The 23,907-nt window shown below is 34.1% G+C and overlaps 1 protein-coding gene across 1 annotated transcript; it reads left to right on the forward strand.

Annotated features, from left to right (window-relative positions):
• The first annotated feature begins 428 nt into the window (after positions 1 to 428).
• On the forward strand, positions 429 to 23,447 carry LOC110373597 (muscle segmentation homeobox). Its single transcript, XM_021330910.3, has 3 exons — positions 429 to 1,111; positions 22,317 to 22,501; positions 22,734 to 23,447. The coding sequence occupies exons 1-3, from the start codon at positions 541 to 543 to the stop codon at positions 22,995 to 22,997; spliced, it is 1,020 nt and encodes a 339-aa protein (XP_021186585.3). The 5' UTR covers positions 429 to 540; the 3' UTR covers positions 22,998 to 23,447.
• Positions 23,448 to 23,907: the final 460 nt, after the last annotated feature.

A 23,907-nucleotide genomic window follows, 5' to 3' on the forward strand; every position in this document is an offset into this window, starting at 1 on the left:
AACAGTGAGCAGCTTCGTTGTAAATCATTTGTGCTAATTTGAAACGGATCCGTAAACACGGACGCGCCAGAATTCATCAAACCAATGCCCCCTCGGCGCTAATCCCACAAAGGGACCAGCAGAGAACGCTCAAAAGGATTTAACAAGCGGCATTCACGACTGCTCATTATATTTTTATACTTTATACCTCTGGTGGCGGGCATAAAGTGTGCGATCAAAACGCGCGAACCCCTACAAAAGGTAATTATGTTTTGATTCCTACAAAAAAAATCGAGTATCACAAAGGAGACTAACGAGATAAGAGCGTGCTAAATCGCTCCCCCCCGACGCCCGCGCGGATCAATCGGCAGGGCCGCGGTCGATTGGCGGAGCGCGGCGGGCCGAGGCGAGGCGGAGCCCGGGCCACGCCTCGCCGGGCCCGCGCGCCTCGCGCCGCGCCGCCGAGCCAGTCCACCTCCGACTGCGCCCGCATGCGTACACGATCCCTCGATCGCGCCCCAGTGTCACCCGGCTGTGCTAAATGGAACTGACCAGCGTTCAATGTTAAAGAAACAAAGCTACGAGGACAAGGAAGTGAACATGGCGATACAGAGTGTTTCGAGATACCCGAGCAGCCCTGCCGAAGCGACGGAGCCGCCCAAAGCCTCCAGGATCAGCTTCAGCGTGGCATCGATACTGGCTGATACGAAGGCGAACCAGGTGGATGAGACGGCGGAGATGATAAGGCATCACAGGACGATACCGGAGTCTCCGTTGAGGCAGTCGCCGTCAGCGCAGCCTGAGTTGCCCGGCGGGAAGTCTATATCCCCTAGGCCATCATCACAGACGCCTCCTTTGAATTTGAATGTATCAGCGACAGTGACGTCTTCTGAAGATGAGTACGAAGATTCAGTTAATCAGGAAGATTCGATAGTAGATGTGGAGGACCTGCAGAATGGGATGGGCAGTGAGGACGAGGAGAAGCCGTCGGAGAAGGCGCGGCTGGTGCGGCCGACGCCGTTCAGCGCGCTGGCCGCGGCGGCGTACGGGCTGGCGTGGCCGGGGCCGCCGCCTGTCGTGCCATCCTTCGGCCCTCTGTTCCAGTCACATTTCCCCGTTGGACCCTTAACAGGTTAGCGCACTTTTACATTTATTTCTCCTACGAGTTTTTCGTTGTTCGCCTTTCGTGAATTTTGGTAGATTGAAATTTTTGGTACTTGGTAGCAAAATACTTAATATTATCATTTAGCTTTGAGATTTCCTATTTTTGATATTTAGTGTTGTGTATTTTATTTTGAAAATTATTTTTGATTATTAATTTTTTTAACCTTTTGATAATTGACTGAAGCTCAAGAAATTGATATTTAGTGATTGTGGATTATTTGGAACTCTTCCGATTTTTTAAAAATGATATCAACCTCTCTCGGCATTTGCAGAGGTTTCAGCATCTGATTTCTATTTGGATGATTTGATTGTTACGTTAAAATTTTATGTTTTGATTTTTCCTGCGCCCATTTGTTAAGTATTTCGATTATATTATTTGTTGCCAAAATAAATTTAAACAACCAGGAAACCAGGTAACATACGAAAATAATATAACAATGCAATATTTTGATAACATTAATTTACAATCTAATTTGGGCGTCATAAACAAAATTCGGAAATTCCAATAATTGTTATTCTACGTCCATAATTAATTGAAAGAGGAAAATTTCAGCCATAAATTAATTGATAAAGCCGTTATTATATTTTTGAAATTAATAATGCTATCGTTTTCCTGCATAGCGTTTATTAATTAAAATATTTTTGCTCCACCCAATTATGATATAAAATTATTATTAAAATTTAATTACGTTCGTTGCTGTTCAATTATATAAATTGAATATTTTAATTAATTCCCGTTACATTTACGCTTTATATTACGTATTTAATTTATTTTATACTCCAAGATTATAGGTACTTAGGTACATGTTATAGAGACCATAGTTATAAAAATACTTATATTGAATAAAATATTTTATAAATGCAAGTGCGCATGCCTGGTATAGTTGGTACAAATCGTTCTGAATTACCTACCTAGGTACAAAGTGATTAGTATCAACCAGCCGTTGTAGTTAATTCATATTAATCATTTAAACCTAATGGTTTAATTTGCATAAATACTCGGTAATCTATTAACTGTTCTATTTGTATTTGTGTTAAGCAATGATATGTAATAATTTGCAATCAAGTGCTATTTGATCTCTAAGTGGATAGGCGTTTCTCTTTTCAATGATAATTTGTATTTTAATTGGGTAAGACCCCGAGAATAATAGATAAATATACCTAGACGATATGGCCTTATAATTTTTTTTGTGAAACATTTTTTAACATTACATTAGTTAATTTCATTGTTAAATATCTCTAAAATAATTTGTAAATCTGAAATGGATGTCGAAATACGTATGTAGGTACCTATTTATGCTATTATTGTTTGTTTGTATAAACTGGTGATTAAGGAAAATAGTGTATACCTATCTACCTACCTAATTTTTGTAATTATGTTTAATGTTAATGTGCTAAACAGTATTTTTCGTAGGTACTTACTTAAAAACGTTTGACGAAAACCGTGAATTTAACATCAAACAAAGTTTAATCACACCTTCAAACAATCCCAAAATCATTAAACTAAACTGAACTAAATCCAAAGATTACGATTGTCACCTATTTACACCAAAACAGCATGTTTCGAAAACCCGTTAACCCTGTAATGCCGGGGTCTCAAAACCTTGTCTCGTAAAGAACAAAAGCGTACATAAATACAGGATCAGTTGAATGCGTAAACAATAGGGCATTGGTTTCGACAACCCGACTGGATCACGAAGATTTGGGGACTTTTCCCCGATTGTATAAGTTGCCGTTGAAGGGTTAAGTTTGGAAGTACCTAGCGATATATTTTTGATGTCGTTGAAATTATTTTTGCTCGTATTTTTATCAATAAGTAAATGGTATTAAAAAATTCGAAAATAAATAATAAGAATTTTTTAAGACACAAAAGGTCGGATTTAATTTGTTCTTACACACTGGCCTTACAATAAGACGTTTATGAATCTGTGTAGGTATGTTTTATTTTCTAACTGCGGCTCTCAATCAATAGGTACCCGATTCATCCGTTATTTAGTAATTAGAGATTGAAAAAGTTATGGAGCTAATCTTAAAATCAATATACAATCGTAAAAAAAGGATAGATTGAATATTAAAATCCGCAATAAATCGACCCAATTTTGATTGACATTGTAATAGAAATTATGCGGCCATATGTAAATGATTTGTATTATTTACCGAATACTTAGGTAATAGATAATTTATTTTTATTTGTGTTAATTTAATTAAATATTTACCTACGTCAATACATTTTAAAGTAGGTATACAATGAGCTAGTAATACTAGATAGGTAGGTACAACATAATTTTGAAAAAGAATTTATGTTGTGTGCAAATTAAATAGATTTTAATGGAGTATTTTACAAACAATGGCGTAATCAATCATATCAATAACATATCAAATATAATGACTATATGCCTTGACAGAAACAACGCGAAGTTTTTTTTCTATTCAATAATTGATACAAGAACCAATTATCAACATTTTTATTCGATAAATAAGTCCTTATTTGAGCGATCGAATACAATTTCAAATACTTCATAACTACACTATTAATTCTTGTCTCATATTATTATATTATTAACGACTGGCTGTTTTCCCGCGGTTTCACTCGCGTTCCATTGGAACTTCTGCCCGTATTGGCGTATTAAAGTCCTATGTTTTTCGAGAAAGGTGTAGGTTTTCAACGCTGATTTTTTTTTTACCTATGTCACCGTGAAACTTACGCGGAAAAATGTAGCTGTTACTCAGGAATAGTGTAGCTCTACAACAGTGAAATAACTTTTTGAAATCGGTTCATTAGTTTCCAAGCCTTTGCGTACAAACGAACAAAATAATGATTCCTCTTTATTATATTTGTATAAAAGAGTATAAATAGATAAATAAAGGTAGGTAGGTACATAAGTATAGAAGATAATATAAACGAATAAAAATTAGAACCCTGACATAATTCGAGATTATTACGAGTATTATTGAATTACGGTAATCGTAGAGTAGATGTTTAACTTAAACCAGTGGTTTCTAATGGGGAAATCGATTTGTTTTTATTCGATAGAAACGTTTATAGGAAATCCTATTGGTAAACGGTTTAAATGATACTTATTAGGGATATTAGTTACTTAATGAGTTTTTTATAATGTTTTTTGGATGTGGTTATTTATAAATGCGTAATAAATTATATTCGCACCTCTGAACGTACTCATAAAGTTAAAAAAAAAAACTTCCGTAAGTAGATCTTTTTGACCGACTTAAAAAAGAGGTTCTTAATTCGAATGTTTGTACGTTTTTTTCTTAACTTTAACACATTATTTGACAGTTCTCACATATTTCATTTTACATTAACAATGATGAACTTTACAATTCACTAGCACAATAACACCAATTTTACACAACATTTAACACTAAAAAGCCTCGGTCAGGATTCGAACCTGCACCTATACACATCACTTATAATCTTGCATGGTACATTGGTCAAGCCACGCCTTCTAACCGTCAAATAAAATGCATTGTCAACTACTTACGTTTATCGGTAGATTTCTTTAATCGAGCTATCAATGGATTGCGATTAGAGATTCAAATTTGATATACCTAAGTAGGTAGGTAATTTTTATGGAGCTAAATTCAGTAGATCGGTTATATAAATCCACCGTGTAGCATGAAAAAGTTTAGGAAGGATTTTTATCAGTTGGCATTATTAAGATACCGTAACAGATTTTTGCAATTAGAACAGATAGGTCAGTATGTTTGAGTTTTGTAAGCTTAGATGTTGAATTCTTGCTTGGATGTTGAAAAAAAAATAGTGCAATTTAGGAAAACTTATTTAGAAGTCTTTTTATATCTGAGTTATGGACGTACAAACAGGGGTTATTTAATGCTACCAAATATATGTAGCTTTGCTTTGCAGTTTATAACAAGGAAGAGTTAATTTAATTGCAATAACGTATGCAGATTAAATTATACCTAAATATTGGTATTAATAAGCTTATAATGGAAAGTTTTCCTTTGTAAACAAATACAATTCGATAATAATAGCTTTTATCTGCATTAAAATTAATTGGTTGCAGATTATTGTGACGAATAAATTATGTTTTCGTTTTGTTATTGTTATAAGATAAATTGGTATCCAGTATACCCCCAAAAAATGAAATTATATATTTATTAAGCGGAGATAATATTATATTACTACACCGTATTATTATATTATTACACTTTGATCTCCAATCCTTCTCTGTGTGAGAGGAGGCCTGTGCCCAGCAGTGGGAGATTAAAACGCTGATGATGATGATGACACTCTGCCCTTCGTAACATTATCGAGATTCTGCTTTTCTTTTCTTATACTAGGGAAAATTCACGTCATTTTGTCTCAAAATTTGATTTGCATTTTTTTTGTATATCATCACATCCTATATACTTCTATTTAACACCCTGTTATCGTGTACCTACACAGTGGTCGCAACATTATTTTCCCATATTCATCTACCAGAGAAAATTAAATCATTTTCTCTCCTTTTCATTTTTGCACGTCCTATATTTTGCCTAAACAACACCCTGTTGTCGTGTATATAGTGGTGCACACAGGCAATCGGACCTCGCAACATGGCCATATATTTTGGCCATATTTATTGTAATATTAGAAAAAAAAATACTACACTTAACTCTACATATTGCCTCAACTATTTTTGATCATTAACATAGGTAATTCGCTTTTCTTTCCCTTTATTCACGCATTTAAAATTTTCTTTTTTTGCACACCCTATATAACACTAAGCAACACCCTGTTGTCGAGCACACAGTGGTCGCAACATGGCCATTCAATTACGCCCCGCTAATCGGCCGCTACACAGGCTATCGCCCTTTATTAGCCTCTAATGTCGCATTGTGAGAAACATTTAGCAGTAATGCACCACTGTGCGTTTCAATCGTGGTTAGAGGTGCTCGTAGCTATGTAAGCTTGTTGGCCATCGACCGATCAGAGGTTAAGCAACGGTTGATGCGGTCGGTTAATGGATGGGTGACCGTATATGTCATTTAAATAAAACTACTTGTACGGATTTTATCGCGGTTATATTATATTATTTAATCCAAAATAAGCGTAAGTGTCAGAAATCAAGACCGTATATGTCATAATGAGCTTGAGACGGCAGTTAAATGCTGGTTGTGATTTATGCGTAGGTATATCTTTGGCAGTCAACAAGCAACAAGGAGTTTTGTGTGCTACCCAGATGACAGGGTTGAGGTGGTCAAATAGAAAGTCTCTCCATGCAATGTACTGGAAAACACAGTTAGTGATACAAGTAAAAGTAATATGTACAAAAGATTAAGTATAACCTGGTATAATGACTGAAAGCGGACCCCAAAGAAAGTTGCGAAAATGTAGATTAAATCCACGGTTCAATCGCCAACATAAAACAAACACAAAATGATTACATAACCAACACATTAATTAGCACACAACCCATAAAGTTAAAATACAAAACAAAATTGAAATATAATTCAGTATAAAATATACTTTCTTGTGGTATTTCTATCAGCATAAGATTGTGAGTAAAAACTCGGGTCACAGAGTAGTACATTGCAGACTAAATAGTTGGCCAACAGTTGATCAGTTCGGATTTTTTAAAAAGAATAGGTATCTTGATTCCGATCAAAGTTTTCAGTGGGACTGATGCCGGCTAAATACCAGATTTTCACAATGTGCGTACTTGCATTCGTCTTCATTCTGATTTATGAATCCAAACCAGCTGACGACCGACTAAAAAGCACTCTAAGCGCACATTAAACTTTCAGTCGGCCGATAGTTACTTTGGACTCATAAATCAATATGAATATGAATGGAAGTACAAACGTAACAAAGTATTTATTCAAATCGACTGACAATTTTGACTGGAATCATGGTTTTCTTTCTTTAAATATTTCTGCTAACCATCACGTCGACAGTCGGCCAACTAAAAGTTGTCAGTTTGCAAGCAAATGCTGATTATTTGCAGTAGTGCAACATAAAGGTGGGGTTGTAATGTGAGCTGAGCTATCTATTTCTCGCTCCGCTTAACATTCACTTACTATACATGACATTAGGTACAGTCCATTGCATTACGTTTTATTGGCAGAAAGTAGGAAACTTGTGAAATTGTGAATACTTACCTAGATATAACTTTGTATGGTAAAGTACGATATACATAACTATGTATTAATTTTGGAGTACCCATTATTAGATAAAGGGTATTTTTAATCAAACTTATAAAGATAATGTATCATGTAAAAATGCCTGAAGTTTTTTAGTACCATAAGGACATAAGCGAAAGCATTAAGTGTAGCAATGAGCACATTGTTTAGCGTTAATACAAACATAGTTTATAGCGTGTCTTCGCTCAGCTTTCGCTAATACCTAGGTTTAATCAAATAGCAAAAAAAGCCTCCTTTCCACTTCTAGCAATTAATATTTGTTTGTAGTGCCTGAAAACATGCGAAGTTATTGCTTATCAACGTTGTTACAGTTCTCAACTATGCTTTGCAAAGCAATTGAAATTTTTATATTTTTTGCACCCTGATTTACTTGGAGAAATGTAAATTCTATGGCATTATTTACATTTGTTATTATTTGAGCTACTGGATAAAAGGGGTTATTTTAATCTAGAGCATAGCATAAGCAGTTTTTCATTTACATATACGGCATATACCTACATTCTTATAGATTGATATTTAAATACTTTGATAATTAAATAAGAAAAAAAACACTTTTATGTAAAGTCCTAAGAAAGTCATATTATAACATTCAGAATGAACACCAAACAAAATCGGTAAAAATTGCTACACAGAGGCTGTATGTCACATTTTTTATATTTTCCCAAAATAAAGTCATAAAATCATTCAACGCCTCTTTACAATAAACATATAAACTTAATCACAAATAATGTTTTAAAAGAGGTGTGCACAAACCGGTGCCAATTGGCCACTGTCCCAAAGTACCCTTATAAAAAATATCAAGCCATTAAATAATTTGCAAAGGAATCATGAAAAATGTTCGCCATCGTGCAATGGTCACGACATATGAACACGAATCTCTAGCTTTTTTATATATAGATAACACTTTCGTACTCACTTGTACCATACTTTGTAACTAGTAGAAAATCATAGTGACTTCGTAACAAAGATTTGATACCACTTTTCCACTCATATGTACAAAACTTTTATGAGCTTAATTCCCAGAACAGTTGCTAACTATGTTTATTGTAAAAAGTGTAAATTGTTAATACAAGCAATATGATCCATCAGTCTAATACATAAATTGCACTTTTCCACTCGCCAGTACATTCGCACATAATTTTTATAACTGCGTAAAGTACACTTGGTTAGGTACAGTCACAAAGAAACGCATAAAATGAATGAAAACAAAGCTCAAAGTACATAACAATACATAAATTATACTTTTCCACTCAGCAAATACATTTGTATCTAATTTTTATTTTACACACTTAAGTACAGTCGCTTACAACTGTGTTGGAATAAAAAGTGTAAAACGTACGTATTTTACGATGCTACGGACGTTTATGACGCAAATGAAATATAAAGTTAGATAGCTAAATGTAATTAGCGCAAAAAGTCATTAGTTTTGCACGCACTAGCAGACGCGGGAAGTATAATTTCAGTTTATCGTTGAAACTATAATAATCGTCACTAGGTAATATTTATTTAACGGAATCATTCATTTATCGAGCTTAGAAAACCATTTTTACTGTCCACACTCCATTTCGTAAAGTTTCAATTTAGAATCATAAAAGTGGCTTATACGTGTTTGGCATTATAGGCACCACGAATGTTTAAATTAGAGTACAAATTCTGTCTACATAAAATGGCGTAAAGCAGTTTATTGAAAGTGGGCAACGATCATATTTGACCGGTTGTTTCGCACAGCGCTGGACGTATCAGAGAATCGCACCACAAAAGGCAAGCTTTGACCACTGAAAAATAAAACGCCGAGAACTGGTTTGTTATCGTCAGTGCACAATGGGCTGCGACTGCAAGCAATATTGGTAGCATTTACGAACTAAACTACCATTAATACCCTTTTCCTATTTATTTACGATCAGGAATAATGGTCTATTAAGAATGTTAAATTGGTAACGCGAAAATGTGCGTATTCTGCTGATTAACAAAATAATTGTTCACGTTAAAGCCCGCGATACGATAGTTTTCAATAGCGATTGTTCACTTATCTTAATGATTAAGTTGTTTCTTGATGGATTGTACTGGTTATTTTCTTATTGTACTTACCTATACAATCATACGGGGATTTTATTTACCATTTAACAATCTGAACGTGTAAAATACTTTCAACTTTTGCCTTTTTAGCCACACTTGCATACTAAAGTGACATTGACAGTTTCAATAGTCTATGTCATAGACAACTTTTCACACAGTTCCAACCAAGAAGGTTCGATTATAAGCAAAAGTCTACGAACTTAATAAAAAACCTTTGTTTTTCGTTTTATAAAAAGTGGTAACGTGGTTCGTGTAATTAGCAGGGTCTGTTATCAGGCTGGGCAGTTGCGTGTGCCTCGGAATGCAATGCGGGCATAATTCTTTCACAAAAATACCGAAAACTGGTTCATGAGTAATAGAGGCGAAAGACGTCATTTAATTTTTAAAAGACGACTTTTAGTTCCGTCAGTTTGATAACAATTGTATGTGAAATTAGTGCGGTTCTTTTTGGTTTTATTGTTTAAAGAAGGCTTTTTGAACTGGATAATTATTTTGGTGGTAATGAGCTGCAATAAAGACTGTGTGATAATGAAACTTAGACACAGATGTCCCTTTTAAAAAATATAATTTTCATAAAGCTCAAAATGTCTTACGTATCTGTAATTATATTATTAAGATTTCCAAAAAAAAAGTTAACTATTCCCTAGAAATAGCAGCATAGGTTTCTGTCAGAATAAGGCGTTCTCTTCCATTGTAATAATTTTCCTTAATTAACTTTTAATCCTTACAAACACACTCATACCTTACTCTTTTTAACATCAAGACATAATAGGTACACATATCTACTACATACCCACATTTTTAGCCAAGCGTAAACCTACACACGGCACCGTGATCGAGCCCTTACCATCGATAAACAAAGTCATACCTCGCTTAACTTCAATCCCGATCGAATTTATAAGATTTAATAAGTTTAGCCATTCCATTTCACACTTATTGAGAATAGCGTTATATCAGTGTATTATACTATGATTAATGTTTCTTTATAGCTATTGTAAATAGCAATCGCTCTTATTGTTTCTTGTTATAGCACTTCTAATTGGGTTCTTGAAGTAAGACTTTAGTTAGGTACTACCTACTTAGCTATACCTATTACCTGGTGTAAATAAGTATAGGTATCGAGATATGAAAATAAGTGTGAGATTTTGAGTGAAAATTTGAAATTAACTTCAGTTAGTTTCGTCAAGTTTTTGGCCTTTTATCTCACTATTTAAATCCGAAATCCTTCAGTCAATTTTATAAGAAAAATCTTATTTTCAAAATCACAGTTCCTACAAAAATTGGAAAGTTAACAAAGTTAAGGTTTATTTCAAAAGATTTCTATTCTACTTTCGAATTGTTGTCTGATTCTAATACAGGGTGTGACAGTTACCGCGCACCCAATTACAGAGCTTTGTATACAGAGTGTTCTCAGAATTTATAAAGTACTATTTTGTGTAAATTACAGCGTATTTAAAGTTGTTGTAGAGTGAAAATGTTACGAGTTATTTTTGCTTAATTGTTTAACAATTTTGTAGTAACCTATTACCTACTTATCGCAATATAAATTTGTATCCTCGCATTACCAAACGTCATAATTAACGACCAATCAAAGTCTCGACCATTTGTAAAAGTGAAATCGAGCCAGTTACAAAATTGTTAGCAAATAAACAAAATGAATTATTTATTTCTATTCGATATCTAAGACTTGTAAGTGCACGAATTTGTCTTTTACCTTAAGCTAATTAGCGCTGTATAATGACATAACGCGGCCCTAAGCGTACACTCGAGTGCAAACTTAATGATAAATATATCCATATTTGTCTATCAGTATAACTGGAAAGGCTTATCGTTCCGAATGCTCTCGTTAGCGCTTGTAAACTGAAACCCCATTACTGCCACACGAAAATACCAAATAGACACCTTAAGTTGAAAGTCGTAAGGAAGAAATCAATTTGACGCTACGTTTAAGGTGTTTTTTCGCCCGGTAAGCGCACGATTGCCTCTCCTAATTGGCTCGCCATCTGTTTTAATTCATTTTGCGATAGTTTTACAAGTATTTTATTGACGCGTGGCTCCGCCTGGCGGTCGGCGGTGTAACGAAGCGATTAATCGATTCGTTTGCGTGCGAGACGATCGAGTGCTCGAGTGGCCCGGTCAATTGCTCGATTATACGATTTTTGAACAAATATTCCTTGGATTTTGTTTTATTGTTTGGCTGGATGTATATGCGGTCGCCGCGGCCATGTTGGCTATTCGCATTATACGGACTGTAATTTTTAATTTGTTACCATTTCAGCGCCATTCAGCATGTAATTTGTTGGGAAGTTTATAACTCCCACTTAATAATAATATAGTTTTGAGTAATATCTGTTATTAAACTTGTTCGTGGAGATTAAATAAAGCAACTTACCAGGAAATTAATCGTAATTACGTGTAGACATGAAAAATGGCCTAGTTTCAATACCTATCACGCTATGGGAGGTCTTTCAAGATGAAACGCTTGACTCTTACTGCTTCGACATAAGGTTGAGAATAAAGTGCACGAGTAAATGCAATGAGATAAGTCCAGTGGCATAGTCAGTGACGCGTGCTGCCATCTCTCGGACGATGACAGTAAATAATAAATCTTTAGATAACATCAGAGGCAAAGATTATACGGTACTGAGTCCTCATCACGCCATCCGTGCTTCCTGCACGGGCAAATTAGTAAAACACCTACAAACAATGTTGCTTACCATTTGTCATAACACGCACTTAGCAATGAAGCAATAAGGTTCAAATTCCTTTGAGCAGCACCCAAGCAAAGGCAAGTAACAAATGGTCGTGTAGAACACTGAATATATTTTTAGTAGTTCGCAGAAGCGTACGCTAAAAGTTAACGCCGGTGCTTGAAACGACTGAAGACAATGGACAGAGCAACACAGTTTAAACATTTAAGTGCCTAGTTAACGTTCAGTTACAGCCGAACTGGAATTACGACTGCAGCTAAGCGTTCTATTTCACTGCACTTTAAGCCACACGCATGCTGACTCTCAAAATACCTGTGCTTTCTTTTAGCCGAATTTGTTACAATCGGCCTCGACCCGCGCGTTGACCAATTAGAAACACCCATTAAAACGTTCGGCAAACTTCGTATTTTTTCGCCGCTTGCATTCTTTCACGAAAACAAGCGATGCAATTTAATCCGTCAATTTGCACCGAACAAAACCGCCACCGGTAGCCCTTTTGAAAATGGAACGCTTCAATTGAATTTCGCGTTCTAAAAATTGGTACGTCATTAAGTGAAGTTTTATTCGAACTCGGAACGGTGTTGCCATAAACATTTTGTATTGTGAAAATTAAATTGGTTTTAAATGTCTAACTCTTTGGTTAAATGTACGCCTTACATAGCCATGTCTAAAGCTTTACTTAATTCAACCTCAAATAATTCAAAGTTTAACATACTCTAATATTTATACACCAAAGAGAAAGATCATTCCTAAATTATCTCAAAACTGGAAAAACACATAAACAATTAAGATACAAATCAAACCCTATAGAACATTTAGTATCAATACAGAATCAGATTTGTTATTAATTCTAACTCACATTAGATAAAAGTTAAGATAAAAAAAAAAACTAGGTTTACGATCACACACATCCGATTCTTAGAAAGATATTCGAATGAAAGTCGACTACTGTTTTGACATAAAGATCATATCTAGCTTTGGGAAGTTTAAATATTTTAATAGGCACCCATCTAGTAATTAAAAAAGTATTTAATACTTACATTACAGAAACTACGCCGCTAACTTAATGTTTTAGTAGAACCATGAAAATTATTTTAAGTTATATCTCAACATTTAAAATCCATTTTCTGTAAATATCTCTGAGATCTTTTAATATTTCCAAATTCAAAACAACTTGATAAATAATCAATATGAAATCAATATATAATTAGATAAAATGTTAATTTAATAGTTAAGTTTGAGTTCGTCATATTTTCTCTAATTTTAATTGGTCCATTATTATCTTATGACGTTAAACTCGGCCTCATAAATGGTCAAAATTAGCATTCTATTATATACATTAAGATAATATTGGATTTTGATCATCTTGCCTACTTATTAACTAACAAAGAATGATAATTTTTAACTAAGTATAGTATAGAAAATCGAAAATCCGGTTAGACTGGAAGCCGACCCCAACATAGTTGGGAAAAAGGCTCGGAGGATGAACTATAGAAAATCGAAAAAAAGAACCATTTTGAATTACGTTATCATAAATTATGATTAATACTCAAACATGGAATTAATATCTTCCATTATTATTAGGTTCTGAGTTAATTAAAATTATCAAGCGAAACGAATTATATAATTTGTCATCAGGCCCGCGCGGGCGCAGCTTCTTATTGTAACTTCATAAATTATGACATCGGAGGCCTTCTCAGAAATAAGGTTGAACACCCAATGGACGAGACAAGACAAGAAAGCAAGAATATTCATAACTAATAATGCCATTGATATATGGCTCGCTCATTTTGCAATGTTGAGCTATTCTTGCGAAATATGAATGGAAGTTTTGTGTGTAGTTAAAAAAACAAATTAGGTTGTGTTCAATTTGTTGGATCATTTATCTCTATGCTGTTTTGGTTAGGTAACACACAGTATATGTGTGGCATTTAATAAAAAAATATTATTGCCAAAAAGAGACAATTGGCAAGGTTCAAAAACACAACCATGATGCAAAAAAATCCTGACTAGGATAGTCTGGATATTTAGCAAAATGTGAAATGATAATTGTTTTATAAATATTTCTTGTCTAACAACCCTGCTAGTTTAATTCTTGCGTGCCAAATGAGAGGCTGTCTTAACAAACAATTCTTGTATCGACCTCAATAAAATAGCGGGAACTTTGTAAGTTCCAACATTAATTTATTCCCCTTCGTTTTAATATTTCGTGGCTAGTTCAAATATCTATACTAGGTAATATTATAAAGACAAAAAAGCTGTATTTTTGTCTGTTTGTTTGTTTGCAATGGATAAAATCAAAAAGTACTGGACTGATTTTAAAAATTCTTTCACTGTTGGAAAGCTACACTCTTCCCGAGTAACGTAGGCTATATTTTATCCCGGTACGAGCAGTAGTTTCCACGGGACGCGAGTGAAACCGCGGGAAATCGGTTAGTCATTTTATATTCCGCGTAAATATTTATTGGATTTCTCTGATATTTTTGCGAAACGAGTTTTTTTGTTCGATCGAGTTTTCGCACGGTTCAAACGAATGTCATTTAATAATGTTTCATCGAAGAATTATTGCTTGCTAATTAGTTTAATTTGTTATTTTTCGTCGGCGGTTAGATAAAGGGATACCGTATAAGTAGGTAGAGGTTTTTTTTATAAAATCAATATTAATCGGTTTTATGATTTATGATTAAGAAAAATAAGCATGCGTAACATTTTAGTCAATGATGAAATCAGGCATTACTTTGCCGAAATCCATGACATTAAAATGTTAGGAATAACATTTTACTACAACACCAAATGAGTTACAAAGGTTCAACGGCTATAATTAAACATATTCTTTACAAATAAACATGACATCTACACATACCAAAACAACCCTTAATTCCCAAAAAAAATACAAGTTTACGAACAATTCGTCACACAGCATTCTTACATTCTTTAGAATCCTCACATAGTTGCCATTGAAGGGATCCCTAATAGTTGTATGGTATCATTGCGCTATGACCATCTGACCAAGGTAGGTGGGCAATCGCGTGGGAGTCCCGCAGACTCCCCGCTGCGCAAGCGACGCACCTATATTAACATGTTCATTTATTAATATACTAGGCCACAGAGTTATGAGTTGGATAGACCTATCAACACTGTAAAAAAAGATGGTTGTTACTTTGTTAGTTGGGTTTCGAAAGCCTGCGGGATAGACTTATAAATATTTTTTAATATGATATTTAATATATAATATGTATTTATAAATATGTAGCTATATGCAGCTTATCAGTTGTGTTAGCACCCATAACACAAGTTAATTAATAACTTACCGTGGGGCTAACCGACCGTGTGTGAAAAATGTCCCGGCATTATTTATTATTTATTTATTATTTTAAGGGTAATAAACAGTGTTAATTAATAACTAGGTTATTAATTCCATGTTAAAGTAGCTATCCAAAATTATATTATCGACACAGATACTCGGTAATTTTTTGTAATTAAATTAATTGCAAGTAACCTTTTAAATCCCAATTAAAGTTAGCATATTGATACTTGAAGCATGGCATTTCGAGCGCCACAAATTAAGCAAAATTAAGCGAAAACAATTAAAATGAGTTAACCATCAAAAATCGACTTTATTGGCGAAGGCAGTAAGTGGGTTAAAAAAAAGTTGAAAATGTCAATATTGACAGGTTTGACCTAAAAAGTTTTCTCACAGTAGGTTGGTAATTAATGAAGACAACTTTCACTTTGAACAGTAGCCTTTTTATGTAAACGCGTGTTTTGGCTACTGTGTTATAGTATTTATTGGATTCATTAAGATAACGATCTTAATTACTTCTCAGAACTAAAATCTTTAGAACAAAAAAAAAACATTTTTAAAACATGATTCTACACTTTAAAATCCTATTTTAAAATCAAACCTTAATTTTTAGCCACTTTTTCGTTCCAATCTAATCTTTCTAAAGCTATGTGCACATAAAAGACACCCCGTGACGATCGTAGGCCGATGTTCATAGCACAGAATTATAAGGCCCTGTACAAACGAGTCAAGTGGATCGCGACGTGTACCTAATTAATATACCACTTGTCAATTACGCTCACGATATTGTGTACTGGGCCTTATTTCTTGTACACCTTATTTTTAATAATAGTGTTTTTTTATATATAAAATGGCTTAGCACAAAGTCTGACAATGTAAGCATGTTAAAACGTTTAGAACTTTAGTGCAAAATTATGTAGACATGTTCTAAAAATACATATATGTATTTTGTTTTTCCTAGTAAATGTACGTTATTTTAATTTTCTTGTAACCAAAGTATACACACAAAACATGCGTTTTATTTTTGACTATTAAAATTAGTAATCTTGTATTAAAATCGTTAACACTTTTATAGTCTATTAACAAAAGATAATATCCAATGATTCCACATAACATCAAATATAGCTAAAAGCTAATTTATGCAATTTTACATAAAACCGATTTTGTTAGAACTTTGATTTTAGTGTCAGACTAAAATTTATGATCGTTTTGTATAAATTTGAGTACCTAGGTCTCGCTTTATGTTCCAACTATGGTAATTTTGATTAAACGCAGAATTGAATACAAGTAGATTTGAAAGTGTAATTTGCAATGTATTAAACACTTATTTTATTATCTGCTTCTTAAAGACACTAAAAGATATTATTTCAGAAATAGATTTCCAGTTTTACATAGGTACCTTTTATAATGTAGCTTGCTGGATAAAATATTATCAAAATCGATTCAGTATATTACAGGTACATTCGTACTAATTTCCAAATTAGTCCTGTCAAATTAGACCAAAAAATGAGTGTGAAGTTACAAAAATTCTCAGCAAGCTGAAAATTGATGAGATCGTTTAAAATATTACTACATATATATATACTAGCTTTTGCCCGCGGTTTCGCTCCCGTCAACTGACTTCTCTGCTTTACCCTATTTTTTTTCATAAGAACCTTCTCCTGACAATAACAAACACAACAAAAAAAGAATTAGCCAAATTGGTCCAGGCGTTGTTGAGTTATGCGCTTACCAACACATTTTGCGATTCATTTTTATATTATAGATTATAGGGAAAACATGGGGAACAAATTTTCAGCTTTTGTTTTTTATATGTCTAAATTGACTGGACTAAATGTAACCTATTTTGTCTAAAAGTTCAAAGTCAAAAGATTTGTCAATCCATTCTTGTAGATAATTTGTGAAACATAAAATGGCATTGGTACCTCCTACGGCTCATTGTCTTATAATAACTTAGCAATTATTATTTTAATGCATTATTAAAAGCAATAACAATAATAATGATCTGCTTACTGCCTTGTAATGTTGCTCATTTGATTACCATTCATTTATAATGTCCCTTTTTATTGTTCTTTTGATTATTTTAATTGAAAACCAATTGATGACGTAATGACTTGGGATACTTTTATTGTAGACTAGCCGTGGTTTCACTCGCGTCTCGTGGAAACTACTGCGGACATAAAATATAGCCTACAACAGTGTAAGAATTCTTCAAATTTTTTTATGTATGAATTTGTTACATAGGCCTAAAAATCATGACTAACTTGGATATTCGTGTTTGAATTGTAAGAAGGTCCATTTATAAAATGTTTAATTATTTTCATGTTTATACATGCATGAAGTTACTTACCGTTATCTTTTTATTTTTTAATATTTTTATCAGCTCAATAAATAATATATGTAAGCAAAATTACCATTGAAACAGACAACTAACATATAATATCCATTTCGCTTCGCATAATTTTACATATACTAGTACCGTCAACAGAACTATTGTAAGTACATAAGTACAGTCAGCAACGAGAGTCACGCTCCTAATTATAGAAGCATTCCCAATCAATTACCGAGTATGCGAAACAAAACTGTCGCGACCGTTTCATTTGGTAGCGTCAGCAAAACAGTTTTATTATTACTAAGGAGTTAATTAAAAATTTTAATTAAGTTATAATACGTGGAAATATAACAATGATTATTTTAATTGTTTTAAAGCGTTTTTAATTTTGCTTTGATTTATATTATCTATTAATTAAAATTGACTCTTATAGAATATCAAAATAATAACAACAATGTAAGTACTTACACTAACAAAAAAATGAAAAAAAAAATCATCATCATTTACACTAACCAAAAAAAAAAAAAGAAAAAAAAACTAAAAAGCAAAATGACGTTTTGTGTTTAACAAGCAGTCAAACGCCGCTGTCAGTGTTTGGCTCCGAGCCAAAATACTAATGTCCCATTGAATAGTGCTATTTGTAAACTGCACTGCGAGACGAGTATAAACACAGCTACAACGCTCCGATGCTCTTAATAGATCATTTAAGGAGAGGCTATAGAGCCAGCGAGGTGGCGGTTAAATCTTTTTAAAAGGTGGATAAATAATTAGTGAATTTGATTTAAATAGTATTTTGTATGGAGAGAGATTTATATAAAAATTCACGGCTGTTATTTGAACATCTTTGGTAGTCGTTACGGGTAGTCAGAAGCTAGAAAGTCTGATAACCAATCTTAGGGTGGCCCGGGAAACTGAGTTGAGGAGATCAGATAGGCAATCGCTCCTTGTAAAACACTGGTACTCAGCTGCATCCGGTTAGACTGGAAGCCGACCCCAACATAGCTGGGAAAAGGCTAGGCAGATGATGAGTAATAAAAAAGAACAAAAATGATACTTGAACTTTAACAGAAGATAGATCCCGATAAATATAAGATGGCATCAAATGGCATGAGATAGAAGATATATTATGAAACAAATGCCGCCTGAGCACATATTCGTTGAAATTATTTATTGTGGAACGGATCGCTTAGGTGTTGATCCTATATATCATATTAAATGTCACTGACATCAAAGTGAGAAGGTAAAAAACGGAGCATTGCATGAATAATCGGCCTATTATACTTTACTCATGCGCTTGTTTTTATTTATGTGAAGTGAAGTATGAAATCATATTCTTAGAAACTGATTTTATAACAAAAATCCGAATACCCATATTGATTAAGTCCCATAATGTTTATAAAAGACCCATTATGACATAGAGAACTATTCATCACATTCTATAAGTTATCTGATTTGAGGTATTTGACTATAGATTCGATTCATTCCTATGATAAGTAATAGCCATCTACTTCAAACATAAAAGCGATCACTAAATAGTTTTCCAAACATAAATTAAACGGTTAACGGCATAAGCGGTCCACTTCCGCGTTTTCTAAGGCCCCTTTATGAGGTAAAGATTGAGTGCTGATGAATGGGCCACGTTAAGGATTCCGTTTGATCACCAGATAAATATTGTGGGCGTATTCTCAAAGAATCCGGGCTCAGCTAATGGCTTTAATAGTTCTTTGTTGAACGAATAAATTATTAACAACACTGCATCATTATGTCGCTTACATTATGAACCTATTATTTTTACACATCGCTTTTTAATTCTGAGCTGCGGTAGAAATCGGCAAATGAGTTTTGAGTTGATCATTTTATTTTATGTAACGATCTTTGTTTATATGAAGAAACCACGATTGTGACAAACGAATTATGTTTTCATAATATTCTAACAGAATATTGTTTTAAAACAATATATCGCACACTTTATCTCGAATATAAATTATAATGAAGCGTGAACTTTGCACTACAGTGAAATTAAAGTATTTTATAGCCGTCGTATTTGATATATTATTTGTTCTAATATTACTTTGCATTCATGGATAATAAAAGAAATGTGTAATGTGAAGTATCCCGCAAGACGCAAAGAATGCCCGCCTCTCTTGTACAGACAACAAAAACGTCAAGTGTACGCTGCCCGTTTAAAATATTGGAATGAATGACATACCACGCCTCGCACGATTAATGGTGGTGCGCACACAAAAAGCAAACATGCTCATTAATATATCAACTGTCTTTTTAGCAGCGCACTGAAACATTAGGTACCGCCAGCACAAACTTGCAGCATCAGAATTGATTCTCTTTCACAATTATCACAAAAACGCTCGACTTCTTTCATAACTCATCCGCTAGACATTCCTTTTTCAAAAGCAAAACAAAATTGACGATGTACAACAATGGAAAATGTATTTAAACGCATTTAAAATGTCTCATATTTCTCTCGTCGCTCTGCGAGTCACAACACGAACATAATTCAGTGGTGTAACATCTGTAGCCAATATCTCTTTATACAATTAACAAGAGGACGAGAACAGACAGCCCCATATAAGTATTTTTAAAAGAGGTAATTTAACAGCTCCCGGACGATTTTAAGAAACCGTCCACACGTGCGACTCGACGTCTCCGACACGTATTTTGAACTTTACATTTTTTCTTCCGTCGTTTTCTCATTAATAATGTAAGAAATTTCTTTGAGACACACAGCAGCGTTTATCAAAATTCACCACTACGTCTAAAGAATATATCAGGAAAGAGAAAAATATATTCACGGAGAAATGCCGTAACTTTAAATGGAGTACCGAAATAGATAAGTTAGTGAAAAAACGCGGCACATAATCGTTAGTGTGCATCGGCTCTTAGTTTTATTTCCGTCTTGTCGTCGGTACTTGCTTTGACTTCTGCTAAACACGACATTAATACACTTTAGCTTTTTTTCGACTGTCACATAATTTACGATTTTTTTGCTTTTATTTTTTGTGGGCCATTAGCTATTAAGCGACTGTACAGTGACATTGGGATTAATACGTCGTTTGAAGCGCCGTTCTAATGCTTTTATATTCTCTACGCAAATTATGAAGTCATTGTGTCTTTTGCTGATAGCTGTATTATATTTTTACAATGTTTAATTTTGACAAGTTGCACTGGTGAACATAAATAACACTTTTTATATGAACACTTTTCGTTTATTATAATGTATCCACCAATTTAATTACTAACAATAATTTACACTTTTCTATTAATAAACGTAAAACCAGTGTAACGCCATATTGAGGTTCATTAAGTTTAATGACATGCAACCGAAATATGTGTCATAATCACAATAAAACGAAAGTCTCAACACGTGTTCGCCCATCAATCAACGATCACAAACATTAATTAGTACTTAAATACCAATTAGCTGATAGATAATTATGTAGGTTAGAGTCTATTAAAACGAACCGAACCACCAATAAATTACGAAGCAAGCTTTTTTATTGAATCACACCCAAATTACTAATAAAACCAGAAATTTGTTGACGAATCCACTAATAGACGGACAAGATAATGATTCAGAGGTATATAAATTTATTATTCAATCACGAATTAATTTGATTGATGAATTAAGTAGTCGTAAAATTACACAAGACATTAACAGCTGAGGACCACGATCGTAATGTCGTTTTAATAATACCTGTTAATAATAAAACAACACCAACGATTTGGGTAATTCGACGGCAAAATAAAACTGAAGTTGGAAACATAATCCATGGATTTGAGGCTCTTTAAAATACATAGTTGCCACTGGACATTCAACGAAATCATTATCTCTCTTTCATATCTGGGACGTGTGGGCGTTAATCAATTCTTTTCTAACCAGCTGTGGCAATAAAATCAACGATTTGCGTACTAATACGCTTGTTTTCGTCGCTAAATAAGTTTAAAAATTACCTCGTGGAGATTTTATCGGGATCGGATCGCGGTCCGTTTCCTTTAGCCTTTTATTTTATATGAGTTTTATTATGCGATTTATTAATCCCGCGGAGGAACGGAGCGGCATTCCTATCGGCATTCGGCTGCTTTTGTGTTATTGAGATGTAACAGTAAAGTTCAAGCTATCCATACTTGCACAAGGCATGTCTACTGATAAATGTTCTCCTTTATCATTATTAATATTCATACCACTTCCATTTGAGAGCGTTTCGAAACCGTTTTCGACAAGAAAAATGTCACCAAATGAGAAAACTGGAGGTTTTACGATTTATTAATTAGTCGTAAAATTGTTGAGGCAATCCACAAACGTTTGCATTTTGAGATCCACTTTAGAATATATTAATGTTTATTTGGAACGTTATCTGTCGAATGCATCTCCTAAATCTTGGACGGCAATATCTCGGAAAAGTCTCACAAAGGCTGCGAAACATCATTAGAGATCGTTCTGTTTACAAATTAGCCTGATTAATTTTACTGCCTAAGATTTTATTGTATTGCGAAATTTTATTACAGAGAGATCCTGTTTGGTTATTAAGGTATATTGGACTTAAATTGATGGTTTGTTTCTTTGTTATAGATGCGAATGGAGAGCCGGCAAAGTTGAAGTGCAACCTTCGCAAACACAAGCCGAACCGCAAGCCACGGACGCCGTTTACCGCGCAGCAGCTTCGAGCGCTTGAGAGCAAGTTTGTCGATAAACAGTACTTGAGCATCGCTGAAAGGGCTGAGTTCTCATCTTCTTTGGGACTATCTGAAACACAGGTAAGCATCTGATAATTCTGCTGACATTTGTAGAAGATGTAATTTAGACAGGACTACCATACCTTAGCTTAAAAATTATAAGTTCAAAAATAATATTTGTTTCTGAAGACGGAACTACATTTCATAAAACTTTTACTAAATAAACCCTTTCGAATTTCCCATCGATACAAAACACAAAGCTCGAAATATCGTTACCTTAAACTTATACTAAATTCATTTGTTTTGTCTACAGGTAAAAATCTGGTTCCAAAACCGAAGAGCGAAAGCAAAACGCGTACAGGAGGCGGAGATTGAGAAACTCAAAATGGCGCAGTTTTCTCGCCACCCCCACCACCTGTACCCCCACCCCGCGCTGCAGCAGTATTTCCACCCCCACCACCTCATGGGGGGAGGCCGGCCGCTGCCCCCCATGGGCCTGCCACCGCCGCATCTGACCATGGTGCAACCACCTGTGTCAGGATCACCGTCGCCCAGCACGCAAGCCAACCAACAGTGAAACATCCAAAAAGACGTTATAACACGTGATTCAAATTCAAATTCGGAACAATCGAACTGTGAATAAAAAAAAAAAATGTTCCGAAAAAATAAATCGATAAAAAAATATTGATTTATTTTTACTGTCGCTACCGTATGGTTGTGAGTGCGGTGAATTTGACATAAGAAAAATGTTTGTAAATTATTCTTGTAAATATAGCTTAACGGGAGTTTAGACAATACTGTGTATTAGTTTTACGTTCGGACTTAATTTAATGTATAACTATGTAGTAGGTAAACCTTACCTTTGTACCAAAATTTTGATTTGATATATTCCAGTACAAAATTCGTTCACCAGACTTTCGAATTCAATGAAAACTGTAATATTGTTGTAAATAGGATTTTATTTTGTACATTGTTACTTTAATTCTGTAGTTAAATATATATATTTCTTTGATATTGACTAAAAATTGTTTTATTATTTACCTATTCACATTTTAATTACGTACATAATAATTATTATATTTACGTTCGTAATTACGTACTTTGAGATAAGGATGATTTTGCAGGATGACCTATTGATAATAATGGCAGACGTGATTAAAATACACATATAAAGTGCCTATAACCATAACATTTCATTGATTAACTTCTAGAACCTAACTGGCGCGCATCATTCAACTTTCAACCTTAAAACTACGTCACTAAAGTTTAAAATGACTTGTTCAATTTTTTTGTTTGATCTAAGTGTATCTTTAGTAGCGGACAATAAGCGAAGATGATAATATGTTGTCAATTGAGTGTGGAGCACTAATTTAAATATATCCATTAAAGTTAATTGTCTGATAGTGAGCCGGGTCGGGTCGCGCGATATGTAGCGATAGCGAAGCTACACTTCACAGGGGGATGCGGGAAAACCTGATGCAGTAGGA

This window comes from Helicoverpa armigera, chromosome 21 (assembly GCF_030705265.1).
Source record: "Helicoverpa armigera isolate CAAS_96S chromosome 21, ASM3070526v1, whole genome shotgun sequence".
Taxonomy (NCBI): Eukaryota; Metazoa; Arthropoda; class Insecta; order Lepidoptera; family Noctuidae; genus Helicoverpa; species Helicoverpa armigera.

What these genes read in the sequence shown, in the direction of transcription:
- LOC110373597 (XM_021330910.3), top strand. Translation starts at nt 541, where the DNA reads ATGTTAAAGAAACAAAGCTACGAGGACAAGGAAGTGAACATGGCGATA. An exon ending in CCCCGTTGGACCCTTAACAG is followed by an intron (nt 1,112 to 22,316) that starts GTTAGCGCACTT and finishes TCTTTGTTATAG; the next exon opens with ATGCGAATGGAGAGCCGGCA. An exon ending in TGGGACTATCTGAAACACAG is followed by an intron (nt 22,502 to 22,733) that starts GTAAGCATCTGA and finishes TTTTGTCTACAG; the next exon opens with GTAAAAATCTGGTTCCAAAA.